Source organism: Bos indicus, chromosome 21 (genome assembly GCF_029378745.1).
Source record: "Bos indicus isolate NIAB-ARS_2022 breed Sahiwal x Tharparkar chromosome 21, NIAB-ARS_B.indTharparkar_mat_pri_1.0, whole genome shotgun sequence".
NCBI lineage: Eukaryota > Metazoa > Chordata > Mammalia > Artiodactyla > Bovidae > Bos > Bos indicus.
The window spans coordinates 23,478,300-23,495,021 of record NC_091780.1 but is presented as its reverse complement, the minus strand read 5'-3'; the positions used below and the strand labels follow the sequence as shown (position 1 = coordinate 23,495,021).

Sequence of the window (16,722 nt, the reverse complement as noted above, 5' to 3'; positions counted from 1 at the left end):
TCTGAACACACTAATATTAAACATATGCACCGTGAGCCTAATTTTGCTGTTGAAAGAAGAAACATACATGGATTACAGGTTCTGAAATCAATCAACAGCATTGCTTTTAAAAATAGAACAGAATGGAAAATGTCTGAATGCTTTGCAGGTGAGAATTGCTTTGTGTAACTTTCACTTACATATATAATTTTTGTTTCCATTTTGTCTAGGTATAACTGTAGATAAAGTGGAAGTACCTGCCTGGCCACAGTGTAAAATCTGTTTCTTACTGTAGGTTGCAATTTTTTTAAAAAATGGAAAAGCAAGATTTTGATGCATTGCTTTTGGAGTTATGCAGACAATTTCAAGTCCCAGACATTCCCTGGTGAGGTTCTTGTTCAGTGTTCCACACGTTCACCTTTCTGAGATGACCAGTGATTGGACTACTTGCAGGATTCTAGTATACAGGAAACTCCCAAGGCTACTTTCTTTTATTTGGTACCAATTTTAGATTTACAGAAAGGTTGCAAAGACAGTATAGGGAGTTCCTATGTATCCCCAGTTTTCCCCCATTGAAAATTAAAAAAAAAATCTTTTTGGCTGCACTACACAGCATGTGGGATCTTAGTTTCCCAACCAAAGATCAAACCCACACCCCCTGCATTGGAAGGGTGAAGTCTTAACCGCTAAACCATGAGGGACGTCCGTCCCTATTGTTAACATCTTACCTTACCATGGAATGTGTGGCATAAGGAAGAAACCAACACTGATACATTACTATTAACTAAATTCCAGATTTTATTTGGCTTTCAAAATTTTTTCTTCTTTCTCTTCCAGGATCTAAATACAGTATTTAGTAAATCCTCATGTCATCACCTTGGGGCTTCCCTGGTAGCTCAGATGGTAAAGAATCTGCCTGCAATGCAGGAGACCTGGGTTTGATCCCTGGGTCAGGAAGACAGGAAGATCCCCTGGAGAAGGGACTGGCAACCCACTCTAGTATTCCTGCCTGGGAAATCCCATGGACAGAGGAGCCTGGTGGGCTATGACCCCCATGGGGTTGCAAAGAGGCAGATACAACTGAGTGACTAACACTCAGCAGCCAAATACTAACTCATGTCACCTTAGTTTCTTCTGGTCTGTGACAGTTTCTCAGTCTTTTCTTGCTTATCATGACCTTGACAGTTTGGCAGAGTACTGATCAGGAATTTTCTAGAATGTCCCTCAATGTGGATTTGTCTGGTGTGTTTATCATGATTGTTGTTGTTCAGTTGCTAAGTCGTGTCCTGTTCTTTCGAGACACCTGCAAGCCTGCCAGGCTCCTCTGTCCATGGGATTTCTCAGACAAGAATACTGGAATGGGTTGCCATTCCCTTCTCCCGGGGATCGTCCCAACCCAGTGATTGAACCCGAATCTCTTGCCTTGGCAGGTGGATTCTTTACCACTGAGCCATCAGGGAAGTGACCCTTTCACGATTAGGTTATGGGCTTAGGGAAAAATAACATACAGGTGAAGTCTTCTTCTCTTCACATCCCATCAGAGGGTATGCGATTCCAACATGGCTTGTCACTGGCAATGTTAACCCGGATCACCCGGTCAAGGTAGTGTCTAGATGGTTTCTCCACTGTGAAGTCGCTGTTTTTCCCTTCCCATTCTCTTTTCTTTAGAAACAAAGCACTAAGATGCTAAGACCAGCTTACTCTTCAGGAGGTAGAGGAGGGGAGTGTTAACCGCTACCTCCTGGAGGGGAGAGTACCTACACATATTATTTGAGATTCTTCTGTAGAGAAGATTGGTTTCTTCCCACTTATTTAATAATTTACATCAGCATGGATTCGTGTGTATTTATGTTACATTTTGCATTATAATCCTATACAGTGTTATTTATCATATTGCCAAAATTGTTCCAGCTTTGGCCATTGGAAGCTCTTTCAGTTAGCTCCTGTATCCCTTCAGCACACACCCAGCCCTTGGGTTGTTTTTTGTTTTGTTTTGTATCTCCTTACTTTGTGGTACTACAAGATGCTCTGTGCTGGTTTTCATTTTTCCTGCCTTAGACTACTATCAGCCATTTCTCCAGGAGCTAGCTTTTGGGAGACAAGAAGCCAGAGATGTGGACCACAAACCTCTTAGGCACAGGGGCTGCCCAGGATGCCTGGGAGAATTCATTTGCAGTACAGAAGAAGGGCACACGTGGAGCTGCTCTCTGTTTTCCTTAATTTCACAGGTTCATGTAGCTCTCTGGTGAGCAATCAACAGTTATCCAATTAGCCCCTGTTGGAGGCCAGGGTGTCCTTCCCGTGCCACCTATCAGATTCCGGAGCCTCTGCTGCCCACACAGAATGGCAGGAATTCCAGGTCCCTGAGGTTGTGCAGGTCAAGACATGGCCTCCCAGACTTCTGCATCTCTGCCCTGCTCATTTCCAACTCTGGGCCTGTTAAAACACTAGTTTTTATTTTCCCAAGGCTATCAAGTTTGCCTTCTACCCCGCCTCCTCTCTCTCGTGCACATTCAGTAAGTGTCCTTTCTTTCCTTAGAAAAAGAGCCCATGGGACGGACTTCCCTGGAGGTGCAGTGATCCAGACTTCACCTTCCAGTGCAGGGTGTGCAGGTTTGGCCCTTGGTGGGGGAGGGAGCTAAGATCCCACGTGCCTCATGGCCAAAGAAACAAAACATAAAACAGAAGCAATATTGTAACAAATTCAATAAAGACTTTTAAAATGGTCCACATTAAAAAAAAAAAAACTAAAAGAAAAAAGAGCCCACCAGGCAAGGGTTCCCTCCACCTCTCTCACCTTCCCCTCTAGACCCTCCACCCCTCTCCAAGGCCAGCGCCTCTGCCTGGCCTGGACCCCATCCGCCTGCTTTCCCCAGGACTGCCCCTTCCTTTTCACATCTTCAGTCTTGTCCTGCATCACTGACTCCTCTTGCTCAACCTAAAAGAATCCTGAAGTCTCTTGGCCTAAAAAGACTCTCCTTGGCCTCACCTCAACATCCAGTCAGCATGGAATCTCTCCCTTTGACTATAGGACTTTTTAAAAAAATATTCATTTATTTATTTGGCTGCATCAGGTCTTTGTTGCGAATTCTTGAGGCATATGGGATCTAGATCCCTAATCCCTGGGCCCCATGCATGGGGAACTCAATCTTAGTCACTGGACCGCTAGGCGTCTCAACTGTGAGACTCTTGAACAGGAAGGACTGGGGCCACAAAGACCATGTTGATGGGCAATATTTCACAGAAAAAGGGTTACTGTGTTGGCTTCAATGGAGGGAGGAGGCACTAATAGGGAAATTAAATGGCCTCTTTCTAGGGAAAATTCCAAGATGATGAAATACTGCTGGCAAGAACTGGAAGCTTAGACAAGGCTCTGGGCATCTGGGAAAGCTCCTGAGAGGCAGCTCCCAACCTAGGCCTGGAGTTGGGGGTGAAGGAGAGGAGTGTCCCCCAGGGACAGCAGCCTGAAACTGGTCGGAAGGAGGGACATCCATTTCCCACTCTTGTCTGATCCACCCTTTCCTATAGGGAAGCTTTGGTCACGGTCACTTTAATCCCAGCGTATTTAACCTTACCGGGCTTATACCTCCCGCACCGTCCTGCTTTTTGCTGACTGTGTGAAGCAGCCCAGGTGATTCAGCACCTGTAATGGCCTCAGTACCTCTTCCCAAGCTAACTTGGGTGTTGCCCTTTCCACTGGTGGAGCCAAAGGAAACTCCCACTCAGGGTTGGGGACACTGCTTGGTCCAGTGCACCATGAGTCTATTCTCCAATCCTCCTACTCCAGTTCAGCAGGCTTCTAGTCCTCTTTCCTGACTCCTCCCTTTGATACTGCTGGGAACTCCCACCCCCACCCCCAACCCTACCAGCTTCACCTGGCCTTTGGAATTCAGCTGGTGATGAGTTTCCTCCAGAATCAAATGCTTATCCAGTCCTGGCTCTGTGTGTTGTGTACTAAGTTGCTTCAGTTGTGTATGACTCTTTGTGACATTGTGGACTGTAGCCCACCAGGCTCCTCTGTCCATAGGATTCTCCAAGCAAGAATACTGGCATGGGTTGCCATGCCCGCCTCCAGGGGATCTTCCTGACCCAGGAATCGAATGTGGGTCTCTTATGTCTCCTGCATTGGTAGCGGGTTCTTTACTACTAGCGCCACCTGGGAACAGACTTACTTGTGCTTACAGACCCTGGCCAATTCTGTTTATCTGTGGCCTAGCCTATTCACTCATTCATTCATTCAACAAATGTTTTATGGAGGACTTTAGGCGCTGGAGATGCAGTGATGAGCAAAATTTATAACAGCTTCATAGAGTGTGCAGATGTGCCTGGGAGATGGTTGAATTATTAATTTTACAGACATTACACACAGTGAGTACAATGAAGAAAAAGTACAGGGGTTCACAGTCTTGTTTGGGGCATTAGAAAAAGATTACACAAGGAAGGGACAGTTTAACTGAGATTTGAAAATGAGTAGGAATTGACAAGGCAAAGGGGTTGGGGTGTCAGAGACAAGAGAGGAAAGTATCTTCTCAGACTAAGAACAGCAGGGGCTGAAGGGAGGATGGCCAGTTGGCTGCTGCACAGGAAGCAAGGGGACAGAATGCAAGGAGAGGGAGATGGAGGCACCCTGAGGCCAGGCCTTTGAGCACATTCAGTATCTTGTCTTCATCCTAAGGATGGTGTGAAGGAGATAGGATCAGGTCTGTAATTGAGACAATTACTCATAGCGGGTCACCAGTCCCAGGAGGAGACCTTGAGGGTTCCCAGGTAAAGCTGTGGTTCCAGGAAACAAGAGGGTAGGCTTTGGGTGGTGGCCCTGCTTCATATGCTTGTCCCTTGACTTTTGTTTACTGTCCTGAGTAAAGAAATACTGACCAGGCTCAGGTGGGCAGCATGTTCTCAGGAGAAAATGATCCTGTGAAGGGCCCAGAGTGGAGATGAAGGTTAGGTTAGTCCGGTGGTCCTTTAGTAGGGGATCAGGACCTGACGTAGACAGAGGACTCAGCGATCGCTCTTCTTGAAGCTCCACCCGTACGATCTCAATTTCCTTTGCTCTAAGCACCCCACTCCAGTACTCTTGCCTGGAAAATCCCATGGACAGAGGAGTCTGGCGGGCTGCAGTCCATGGGGTCGCTAAGATTCGGACACGACTGAGCGACTTCACTTTCACTTTTCAGTTTCATGCATTGGAGAAGGAAATGGCAACCCACTCCAGTGTTCTTGCTTGGAGAATCCCAGGGACCTGGGGAGCCTGGTGGGCTGCTGTCTATGGGGTCGCATAGAGTCGGACACGACTGAAGCGACTTAGCAGCAGCAGCAAGCCAAGTTGATTAAGCCTCCTGAAAAGCCATTATGCTGTAATCGGGAGACCCCAACCCATCTTTGCCCACAGAAGAGCCCAGAACACCTGCGGCGGGTGTAGGATCCGGAATTTCATGGTGGGGGTGCCCTGAGCCAAACCCCTGGAGTGGACCCGCAAGATGAAAGGGGGCTTCAGGGCGGCACACGGCCGTGCCTATCGCAGATTCTGAAGACTTTGGGCTCAAAGCTGAATGTATGTCCTTGGGCAAGTCACTTCCTCTCCTGGGGCCTCGTTCCTGCAACTGCAAACGAAGGGTCGCCCAAGTCCTCTCAGTCCCACAGGCTGAATGCTTGCTCTGGCACTGCGCCAAGCCCCTCGGTGGGCACGGGGCCGGAGAGTGCCAGTGCCGGGTCTCCAAGGGAAAGGGGTGGGGAGCCCGGGAGGCGGGTGGCGACCGCGGGGCGGCGCCCGGGGACACCGCACACCCCGCTGGGCCCCCCACCCCTTGGCTGGGCGCCGAGTCCCGGGGGCCACAAGGTTACGTAAGGAGCCGGGCGGGGGGAGCGGGGCGGGGCGGGCGCCGCCCGAGCGCGACCGCCCAGCCCCCGGCGGCCCAGCCCCCGCCCTCCAGCCCGCCCGCGCCTGGTGGCGGCGGCGGCGGTAGTGGCAGCCGCGCAGCCCCGCGGAATGGAGCGGCGCCGGGGCTGAGCCGGGCGCGCAGGGGCCGCCGCATGTGCTGCGCGGGGAGCGGCTGCAGAGCCGGCGGAGAGCGAACGCGAGAGGCCCCGTCGGAGCGGCCGCCGGAGCAGCGCCGGAGATGGGGTGAGTGAGCCCGCGCCGCGCGCGCCCCGCGTGGCACCCCGAGGGGCTGCGGTGCCCCGGCTCGCGTCCCTAGGCTCGAAGCCCCCCTGGGCGAACCGGCCTCTACTCCCAGCACCGGGAGCCTGGAGCCAGCGCGCAGCCAGCTCCGGAGAGCCTGGGGCCGCCCGACCCCGCGCTCTCCGCCCCGGAGCGCGGACACCGGGCAGGGGCACCCCGGCCTGGGCGCGGACTTTCCGCGCAGCGCGCGTGGCCTTCGCCCTCTAAGGCAGCCCGGGCGCGGGGGCACCGGGCGGGGACAAGCACACTGGCCGGCCTCCCTGCTTCGGCCATTCCGCTGCGGTCCCTTCGCTCCAGGCGCGATCAACTCCAGGGCCTGTGTTTGGGAGTCTAAGAAGCAGTTTGTCTGTCTCCACAGTTGGGATTTATTACGTACAAAATGGAAATCGAAGTTTTCCTGGAAAGGGAACACGCCAGATAACAATAACCCCCCGCATAGGAATAGTGGACTTTATGCTTTGATATGACGGAGGATGTGTAGGTAAGGCTTCAATCTTTGAACAACTGAGTAGATGCTCAGGAGAGAAGTTGAAGCACTGTGTCGAAGTGACTAATGCATCCGAGTATATAAAGTAATTTAAAAAGCAGGGTTGATTTCTCCTTGGCGTCTCTCTGAGCAGTAGGCGCTGTGAGTCAGGGAGCCGCTGCGTTAATAACACAATTAACTCCGTGCATCTGCTCACCCGATGTAAGCACATATTGATGATGTGCTGTGCAGGTTCTGGGAGTGGTTTTTATTCCCATTTTACAGATAAGGCAGCAGAGGCCTGAAGTGGTTGGGTGACTTCTCCCAGGTTGAGCAGGCAGCGGATGAGTGTTTGTAGAATGACCCCTGAGCGCAGGGGCAGACTGCCAGCGCAGCCTGACAGTGGGCTTGGGGTGGGTGGGTGGTGTGTACCTGAAGGGGAGTTCCTGAATCTCTGTGTCCCCTGCTGCTGAACTGAGCGCCCTTCACACATTCCTCAAGACCTAAAGACTTCTGCGGGGTGGTAGGTCTAGAGAGCTTGCTTTCCTGGGCAGGATTGGTGAGCAGCAGAAAGGGGAAGGGGCCTCCTGGTGGTCTGACCGGGCTCCCCCCGTGGCTTCATTGTGCCTTAGTCCTTACCAGTTTGTGGAGTCATTTTACCCAGTGAATTTTTACCTCTAGGGTCTGTAAAGTGTTTGGAGGAACCAGAGGGAAGCTGAAATGAATTTTGAGAAGAGAAGTGTGAGAACTCCAGACCGACGTGAGCAGGTTGGGGGCGGGGGGCGGGGTGCAGAGAGGAGCCTGGAGATTTGCTGAAGACACTGGTGCTGATCCAGATTTCACACGGAGGAAGCTGTGAGTGGTTTTTACCAGAGGCACCCTGGCTGGGAAGCTGTTTTCCTGTAACATTTCCAGTGACCTCTTGGTTGGCTATGAAATGGCTGCTCTTTGTGCAGTGGGAACCTTTGAGGTTCTCATATTTCATACTTAAAAAAAAAATGTATAGAAAGAAGGAGTTGGCAAATGTAGGTCTCAAGATGGAAGATAAAAGGAACCTGGTAATTTTAACTCTCTCTGTACACCCCCTGCCCCCCGCCCCCACTCCCAGCCAACACAAAACCAACCCAACACACTGGTGGGATCAAAAACAAATATTGAAGCTCCGTGGTTGAGATCAAATGGTTCTGTGGAAATGAAAATGTTTACTCATAAAAGCTTAAAGAAAATGTCAGAAAATAATTTTTGTTTGTAGAGAAGCCGGAGGAGTAGCTTGGGGATTTTGTTTAAATACTGAATATGTCTTTCATGTAATTTTAACATCATCTGATAAATGTCTGTTACTCACTTCTCGTAGGTAAGGGTTGGTTGGTAACTCCTACCTACTTCTGCCATTTTTAATATATCCACCTCTTCTATAATTTATGTGAACATACAAACCATGGCTGTAAATTGAGATGGAGCTAAGGGCTGGGTAAGCTATTCACACAGAGGAGGGAGCCATTTTCACCAAAAATAGAACCAATGTCATCCTTTCCGAGAGTTGAGTAGGATGGAGGGGGATGAACTAAGAAAGGGCAGCCAGTAGAAAAGCTTGCTGTGATTTTACAGCTTTGTCACAGCTCTACTGTGTAGACATGACCAAAATTTAAAAGGTGGGGGAGAGGAATCAAGCCTGAGTTTCTCTCTCCCCCACTTAAGATGCTTTTCCTCATTCAGAAGTTCACTGCTATTTCCCGCTTCGCTTCTGAGAAGTATTGTGCATTGTGTGTCTGTTTCTCCAGGAAAGTTGTGTTTTCACTCCCCAAGGAAGTTGTTTCCTACTTTCTTCCTTCCTCAGATCTCCCTCTTCTCCCGCCACACACATCTTGCTTCCCTTTTCATTGACAAAAGACAGCCACAGTCCAAGAAGTGCCTCACCAACACTCCCCACCCTCACGCCTACAGTCCCGTGTGTGGCCACCCCCGTGTTTTCCTTCCTACCTGTTGTCCTGCCAGAGGCTCTCCCCTCCTGGACGACCAGCCATCACATCCCCTTTCACCTTGTCAGGGAACATTTCTTGTTTTCTCCCCTCCATCTGTCTCTAGGGTCTTTCCTATCTGTACAAACATGCTTTGGTCCAGTGCTGTCCCATGGAACTTTCCACACTGATGGAAACATTCTTATCTGCGTGGTCCTGTACGGTGGTCACCAGCTACCTGTGGCTGTGCGGCACTTGAAATGTGGCTAGGGTGACTGAGACCTAAATTTTTTAAGTTTGAATAGCCACACGTGGCTAGTGGAGCCACCATGTTAGATAGCACAGCTTAGCGTCTCTCATTTTATTGGGTTGGCCAAAAAGTTCATTTGGGTTTTTCTATACCATCTCATGGAAAAACCTGAACAAAATTCTTGGCCAACCTGATACATCCCTGTCCTTCTTCTGTTCCACTTCTTTGCTCCCCTTTACCTGAGAACATCTCAAAAGAGAAGCCCGAAACCACCGTCTCCATTCATCTCCTCTGCCTGCCATTTGTCAGCCCTTCATAGCTTGTAGTCTGGCTTCTGAACTGCCGGGCCACTGATGAGCTGCATGTTGTCAGACCTCTGTCCTTGTCTTCCTCCCCTCCTCAGTAGTGTTCCTCCCCTGTGGCCACTCCCTCCCCCTCCCCTCCACACTCTCTTGGGTTTCCCTTCCGGTCCTGATGACTCCTCTTCAGTCTCCCTGCTGGTTGCTCCTCTGTCTGACCTCAGAGTGATGGGGTTGCTTAGGTCCTGGTCCTGGTTCCTTTTTGCTGTCCACACTCTCTTCCTTGGTGATGTTATCCCATCCCTCCATGGCTTTCAGTACTATCTATATGCTGGCAACTCCCATATTTATATTTCTTTCTTTTTTTTTAATGTTTATTTTATTTATTTGGCTGTGCCAGGTCTTAGTTACAGCTCTTGTGATCCTCCATTGTCGTTGCAGCATGTAGGATTTTTAGTTGTGGCACTAGATCAGGGATCTAGTTTCCTGACTAGGGGTTGAACCCAGGCCCCCTGCATTGGGAGCTTGGAGTGTTAACCACTGGACCACCAGGGAAGTACAGCCCTTTCCCAGGGCTTCCTGCTATTGTTCATGCACAGAGCTCCCCAAACCTCTCCTTCCCTCTGTCTCTTCCATCCCCAGTCCTTGGCCCCACCGTCCACCCACTTGTAAGAGTCATCCTTGATTCTTCTCTTTCTCACCCCTGATATACAGGCTGTCAGTGGGTCCCTGGGGTTCTGCTCCTGGGATATTATCTGGGGGTGCATTCACCTCTCCCTAGAATCACAGCTCCTACCCTACCCCTGGCCATTCGCCTCCATCCTGGACTAACTTCCTCACAGGCACCCCCAGCATCCACTCTGGGGTGTCTCCGGTCCACTCTGCACACAGGAGCCCAGGTGATGAGTCACGCCACTTTTCAATCAGGTCATACCCCTCTTTGCCTTAAGCCTCCGCCTGCTGACAAGAGGTTGTCCTGTGCCCTCTCCTCCCAGCCCCTCTGGCCTCCCTCCCTGCCTTCTGCTGACCCTGGCCTCCTTTCTTTTCTTGCCCTGCCTGGGAGGGCTTTGAATTCGTTCTTCCCTCCATCTGGAATGCTTTTGCCCCGGCTCTGCAGAAACCTTCCTCCTTCTCATCCTTGGCATTTGGGCATCGAGATCACCTGCTCAGGGTCTTTTCTAACCACCCCTGTCACCTGATGAGGTGGCTACACTTTGTTCCCACCATTGTTCACCACACCTGCTGTTGTTTGGGTTCTTTGTGCTTGTTTATCATCTGCCTTCCCCAATAGTATCCCGAGAGGATAAGGTATTACGTTCTTCACCAGTGAATCCCAACACCTAGCACCATGTCTTGCCCCTAATAGGCTTCCAATAAATTTTTTGATTGAGTCAATGCTTGAAGTGGTGGGCAGCCTTGCCTGGATGCCAGCCTAGAAGTCGTGATAATTTCTGGATTACCTTTTATATAGCATGCTTAATTGAGAGTTGCAAGGGCCAAGAGAGAAGGAAATCACATTTGGAGACAGTTTTCTTTTAATGCTGAAGCACACTGTTTAGCTTTTATTGTGACTTGGGTTAATTTTCAGGCTGTCGGCTGTCACCCGAGCATTGGGGTTGTAAATTGTCTTTCTACCTGCCTGCAGAAGGCTAAGAGAAAAGCCAGCTTGTGTGCTGTTGTGACTTTGGGATGATTTTGTCAGTGTTTACAAACAACATCTACTGTATTTCTGTTTGGCTTCAATTTACACTCATTTGTTTTGTTCAGCCAAGATTACGTTGCACTTGGTTATCTAACACCGGGGGCCTTCGCTTGGTAATCTATACTGGTTTGCTTTCTTCTGATGATCATTCCTTCTCCTTTAGCTTTCCACTCCTCTTGAATCACACCTAATTTCATAGTTCTTGCAAGTTAGAGACTTTTGTGGAGGGGGAGGTTTGTGTTGACTAAAATAAATAACAGGCTCTCGAATATATTGAGGAAACTTGTCTTCCCTTGGTTCTGTTATGGGTTTCTTTTGTGTGTGTGTGTGTGTGTGTGTGTGTGTGTGTGTTTTGGCCACACACCATGGCTTGCAGGATCTCACTTCCCCGACCAGGGATTGAACCCCAGCCCATGGCAGTACAAGTGCAGAATCCTAATCACTGGACTACCAGGAAATTCCTCTGTTGTGGGTTTTTTTGTTTTTGTTTTAATTTTTTTAATTTATCTTTGGCTGGTAACTTTGCCGCTGCTCTAGGGCTTTCTCTAGTTGTGGCTAGCAGGGGCTACTGTCTAGTTGCTGGGCATGGGCTTTGCATTGTAGTGGCTTCTCTGTGAAGCACGGGCTCCATGGTGCACAGGCTTAGCTGCCTCACGGCATTTGGGATCTTCCCAGACCAGGGATCAAACCTGTGTCATCTGCTTTGGTAGGCAAGGCAGATTCTTAACCACTGGACCACCAGGAATGCCTTCTTGTGGGTTTTTTAAACTTGACTTCCTGAGGTCTCAAGCTCGTCGTCTGTAAGGCAGTTGGAGAATCTGTTGAGGATCCAGGATGAGCAGACCTACCAGTTGGTTGCTGCCCTTGTGGAGTTTATACTTTAGAAGGAAAACATAAGCCACATACACAAGTGCCAACTATATGTGTGAGTTTAAACAAAATGCTGTAATCCATAGGGTGTCAGAGGAACTATCGGGGGAACATAAGAAAGATTCCCCAGTACACTAGGCAGAAATGCTTAGGGAGACCCTTAACATGTCGGATCATCCTCATTGTTTAGACAGTCCTTAGTGTCACCCTTCGTGTCAGAGCTGGAAAAATACACAGTGCTTGGCATGGGGTAGATAACAAGTAGATATGTGCCGAATGAATGAATGACTCATTTTGGGTTGACTTTCACTTTGGGAAAATGCTGTCATGCTTACTGGAAACAGTCCTGAAACTCCTGACTTGGTTTTAGGATGGACTTGAGGGCATGTTTGCTGCTTGTGCACAATTCCCTGAAGGGTGACCTAGAACAGAAAGGGGCTTTGTTTTTTGTCTGATGGGCTCAGTGGTTTGTGTAAATTATTAGATTTCCTTTCTGCAGTGGCTTCTCAGGAACTTAGGAGACAGATGTGTGGTGAACTTATCACATTGATGAGATCTCATCCTTTACCACTATCTTCACTCAGTTTTTTGACCCTGTCCTTGGTTTGCCTTCACTCTTTCACTAAGTAAAAAAGAATAAGAAGAAAAAAAAAAAAAACAGAAATAGCTTTGTTTTTTTCTAATTATAAAAGTATTACATGTTCATACTAAAAAAATAACAGTGTAAAGAAGAAAGTGAAAATTACTTGTCATCCCACATTGCAAGGATAACCTCCATCAGCAATCAGATGTCCATCTTTGCAGACTCTTTTCCATGTATACATGTCTCAGTGTCTAGATAGACGTTTATGTAGAGCAAGCAGTATCAAAAAATTGGATATTTTTATCAAAATGGAATCATGTCACACATCTCTTTTGTAACCTAAGTTTTTCAACTTAAAATACCTTGAATGGACATCTTTCCCTGACAGTTACTATAAATATACACCATCATTCAACTCCAAACCTACTTCTGATTTATCATTTTGCTGAATTTTTATACATCTCTGCTGAAATCCTTTTCTAGAGCAAGGCAGGGTGTAAATTAAAAAATAAAAGCCACATTTTGATAATCTTTTAAATGAATTACTGAAGGAAAGAAATGGTAGAGGAGACCAAGATCACAATTAACATTAGGTAATTTGCGGAGACTGTGTAATTTTGGATGAGTCACCGCTCCTTAGTGAATCCTGGTAGGAACACCGAGGATCCGTCGTGGTTGCTAAGGGTGGCTGGTGGACGAGGACCCAGCTGCTCAAACTGTCTCTGCTTGTTTGGAAATATTAGGGCAGAGTAATTCTGCTGTAAGACCTAGAAGAGAAGGCTGCCTACAAGCTGAAAGCACCCATGCCCACCCCTTAGACATCTTCCTCTGCAAAGCCCTGTGTCTGCTGGGCATTAGGCCCCTCCTGCAGAGAGGCTTCCCTTGGTGAGGGGATTGACAAGAACGCACAGTCAGGGAGGTCAGTACAGTCCCTGCTTCAGTTGTCAGGCAATTAAAAAAAAAAAATCTGGATAAATCCTGTGACAGATTACCTCTGCCAGCATTGGCACCTAAAACTTTTTGGGAAAAGACTTCTTTTGGTATATGGAGTGGGAGTGGGGATGGGATCTCCTTTTCCCTTTGAAAAGAAAAATTCCCTGCACCTTTGTCAAAAGTGAACAGCACCCCCAAACAGAGTTACAATAGAGAAAAAGCATCCTTCAGAATATTAGAACTCTCAGGTGTGCTGGGTCCTGACCTTATGGATCTTGAGAGTTAGACTTTTTTTTTTTTTCTAATATGAAAATAAATTAGGCACAAAGGAGCCTCAAGAGGAGTTGGGGCCAAGAGCTGCTGATTTGCATGGGTTTGGATCCTTGGGTCCCCAAGCCCTGCATGTTCTCTGCCTGCACTTCTAGGTATTGCGCGCGTGGCCTGCCCCACACCTCCAGTCATATTTATAGGCTTGGAGGTGCGTGTTGGCAGCCAGAGCCGGCTTCCTAGCGGGGTGTGCGTTGTGTGGGAAGAGTGTCAGGTTGGGAACCTCTGCTGAATGTACGATGAAGCCTCCCTCCAGTAGTTCTGCCGCCGGGGGCTGTTAGTCATATGGTATCATTCTGGTAGAATTTATTTAAATTATATTTCAAATTAGCTTGTTAGAATAAAAATATGCATGTGGGGAACACATTTAGACATTTGTCAACGACTGGAGATTTTTTTTTTTAATTTTTATTCACAAGCCTGGTTGATAGTCGTCATCTTCTTCTAAGGAATTGGGGATCATGACATCCTCCACCCTGTGCAGAAAAGCTTAGGATAAAGCATTGCCACCAGCCGAAGCAATTAGCTTAAGAGCTGTGCATTAAGAGACCCCAGTAGTTGTTGCTGTTTAGTGGCTAAGTTGTATCTGACTGATTTACAACCACATGGACTGTAGCCCACCAGGCTCCTCTGTCCGTGGAATTCTGGCAAGAATACTGGAGTGGGTTGCAATGCCCTCCTCCAGGGGATCTTCTTGACCCAAGGCTCCAACTGAGTCTCCTGTACTGGCAGGCGGATTCTTCACCACAGAGCCACCTGGGAAGCCTAACAGACCTCCTAAACAGTGCTAAATACCCAGGTACCTCCCAGCCAAGTGGAGGCTGCATCCCAGCTGCCGGCAAGGCTCTGCCCAGTCCTTTTCAGTTGCCTTGTTCTAGGAGGTCTTGGTCCAGCTCTTGGGTGATGAGTAGGACCATCCAACCAGCCTTTGTCCTCCTTCCTCCCCTTGTGCACTGGGGGATGTCTTTTCTGCGGGTTACAGGGTAGGGGTTGTCCACAGGGATCCAATTAGTGAGACATATTGCAGACCCTGCTGCCCTGGCATTGGATCCCTTTTGGGATTTTTAATTGGGAAAGCTTTTAATTGGAGTTGTTCAGATAATGGAGAATGGGAGGGTTGCTTTGGTGTCTGTTGTCCTGTGGGAGAGGGGTGATGGAGAAGGTCCTCTTGGGGATGAAGAACAGGTCCTCCTGTGCTGGGAGGCTCTGAAGGGCAGGAGAAGGAGCTCCTGGTAGACATGGCTGATTTCAGCTCAGTTGGTCTGAGGACGAACTCTCTAACCCCTCCAGGCAGACTGGAACTAGAACTGGCTATCTCAGCAAGATGAGTCTGTTGTCATGGAAGTCCACCTGTCTGGAGACTGGAGAGGATGCTGAGTACAGATCCCAGCCCTCCTGGCTGGCTGTGTGAACTTGGACAAGTCATTTTATCTCTCTAGCTTCACCATCTGCATCTATCAAAGGACTGAGACAACTGACGAGTAAAATGAGTACATAACGTTTAGAACACTGTTTTGACACATAAATGGCTTCCCAGGTGGCACTAGTAGTAAAGAACTCATCTGCCAATGCAGGAGATGCAAGAGATGAGGATTTGATCCCTGGGTCGAGAAGATCCCCTGGAGAAGGAAATGGCAACCCACTCCAGTATTCTTGCCTGGAGAATCCCACGGACAGAGGAGCCTGGTGGGCTACTGTCCATGGGGTCGCAAAGAGTTGGACATGACTGAGCACACACGTATACTTCACTGACATAAATATTTCATCAGTGGTGACCAAGTTCACTAAGATTATCATGGTCATTTCTGCCTTGGATGGAAGGTCTGCAGGTGGCTCCCGATGTGCCTTTCGGGGATACATGGTTGGACATGGTCCATTCTTGGGCCCTCCTCAAGTCCTCAGCTGCTCTCTCCCAGTCCTGAGTATTGTCAGAGTTGGTTCTTTGTCATCATGTGACCCAGAGAATATGCAGTTTGCCTTCTGAAGCTTCCGCTCATATCACTAAGCCTCTCAGTTCGTGTGGGTGGAGAAATGTTACTAGCTAGTGGACAAGAAAGGTCAGGGAGCTGACCCACCTATCTTCACAAGAAAACCAGTCTACCAGCCAGTTGCTTTCTTGGGGAGGTACAAGAGTGGACCAAAAATAAAAACCAAAAATCAGTATCTCCCTATTGTGGGCATCAGACTAGTGATTTGTGCTGCTGGTTAGGGAGCCCTTCATTGTATATTCATTCACTTATTCATTCAACAAATCATGGCCATCTACCTTACGTGCTGTGAACAATCACAGTGATGGCCCCATGATGCTTTCAGTCTAGTAGGGGAGGTAGACGTCAAACAAATGTTACTAATGAACTAACATGGGAGATACTGATATGGGGCCAGGGCCTGTGTGGACTAGACAGTAATTGGTTTCAGGGTCTCATATCTCTGATTCCCACCCACTTATATGGATCTGAACTCCTTTCTGATCACCCTTCATCTGTTCATCAGCTCTGGTAACTTTCTTTTTAAAAGTTATTTATTTATTTTCAAATTTTTTGGCTGCACCACAGGGCATGTAGGACCTTAGTTCCCCAGCCAGGGGTTGAACCTGTGTCCCCTGCATAGAAAGCACAGAGTCTAAACCAGTGGACTACCAGGGAAGTCCCTCCTGTAACTTTCTTGGCCATCCCTTAGCTTTTGTGCACCTTCTCTGGGCCAGGCGACAGGATGACAGAGGCTGTTGGGACAGGGTTCCTGCCCTCCCAAGGGAGATGGATGGTGGGTAGCTAATTAGGACAATGAAATAGCCTTTTATTGAAATGTCCTTAAGGATAAAATTCCTAACTCTTTGAGAAGTTGCAGAAGGCTTCTTGAAAAAGGTGACTTTGAAACTGAGTTTTGAAGGATAAGGAGGAGTTTCCGAGGCAGACAGAACTGTAGGGCAAAGGGAAGCATTGAGATGGAGAGAGCTGCCCACAGGAGGCAGTAGAGTGTTCAGGTCAAGAACAGAGACCTCGGACTCAGGCCTGGGCTGGCCATTCGCTGGCTATATGGCTTGGAGCAAGATACTGACCTTTGTGAACTTCAGTTTCCTTATATGCGAAATGGGACTGATGATAGTACCACCATCATAGTGTGGTTGTGAGGATTAAACGAAGCACACGCTGTGATGTGCGTTAGCTGTTAGCA

At 48.5% G+C, this 16,722-nt stretch overlaps 1 protein-coding gene across 2 annotated transcripts in view; it reads left to right on the top strand.

Moving 5' to 3' along the window:
• Positions 1–5,922: 5,922 nt before the first annotated feature.
• The window catches only part of HOMER2 (homer scaffold protein 2), a 91,882-nt gene continuing 81,082 nt past the window's right edge, over positions 5,923–16,722 (top strand). The window contains exon 1 of one of the 2 annotated variants that reach the window (XM_070775201.1): positions 5,923–6,103. In XM_070775201.1, the coding sequence (XP_070631302.1) occupies positions 6,099–6,103 (5 nt within the window). In that variant the 5' untranslated portion in view covers positions 5,923–6,098. Of the gene's footprint in view, positions 6,104–6,618; positions 6,642–16,722 lie in introns of those variants that run through there. The other variant, XM_019983583.2, reaches the window with a different exon arrangement.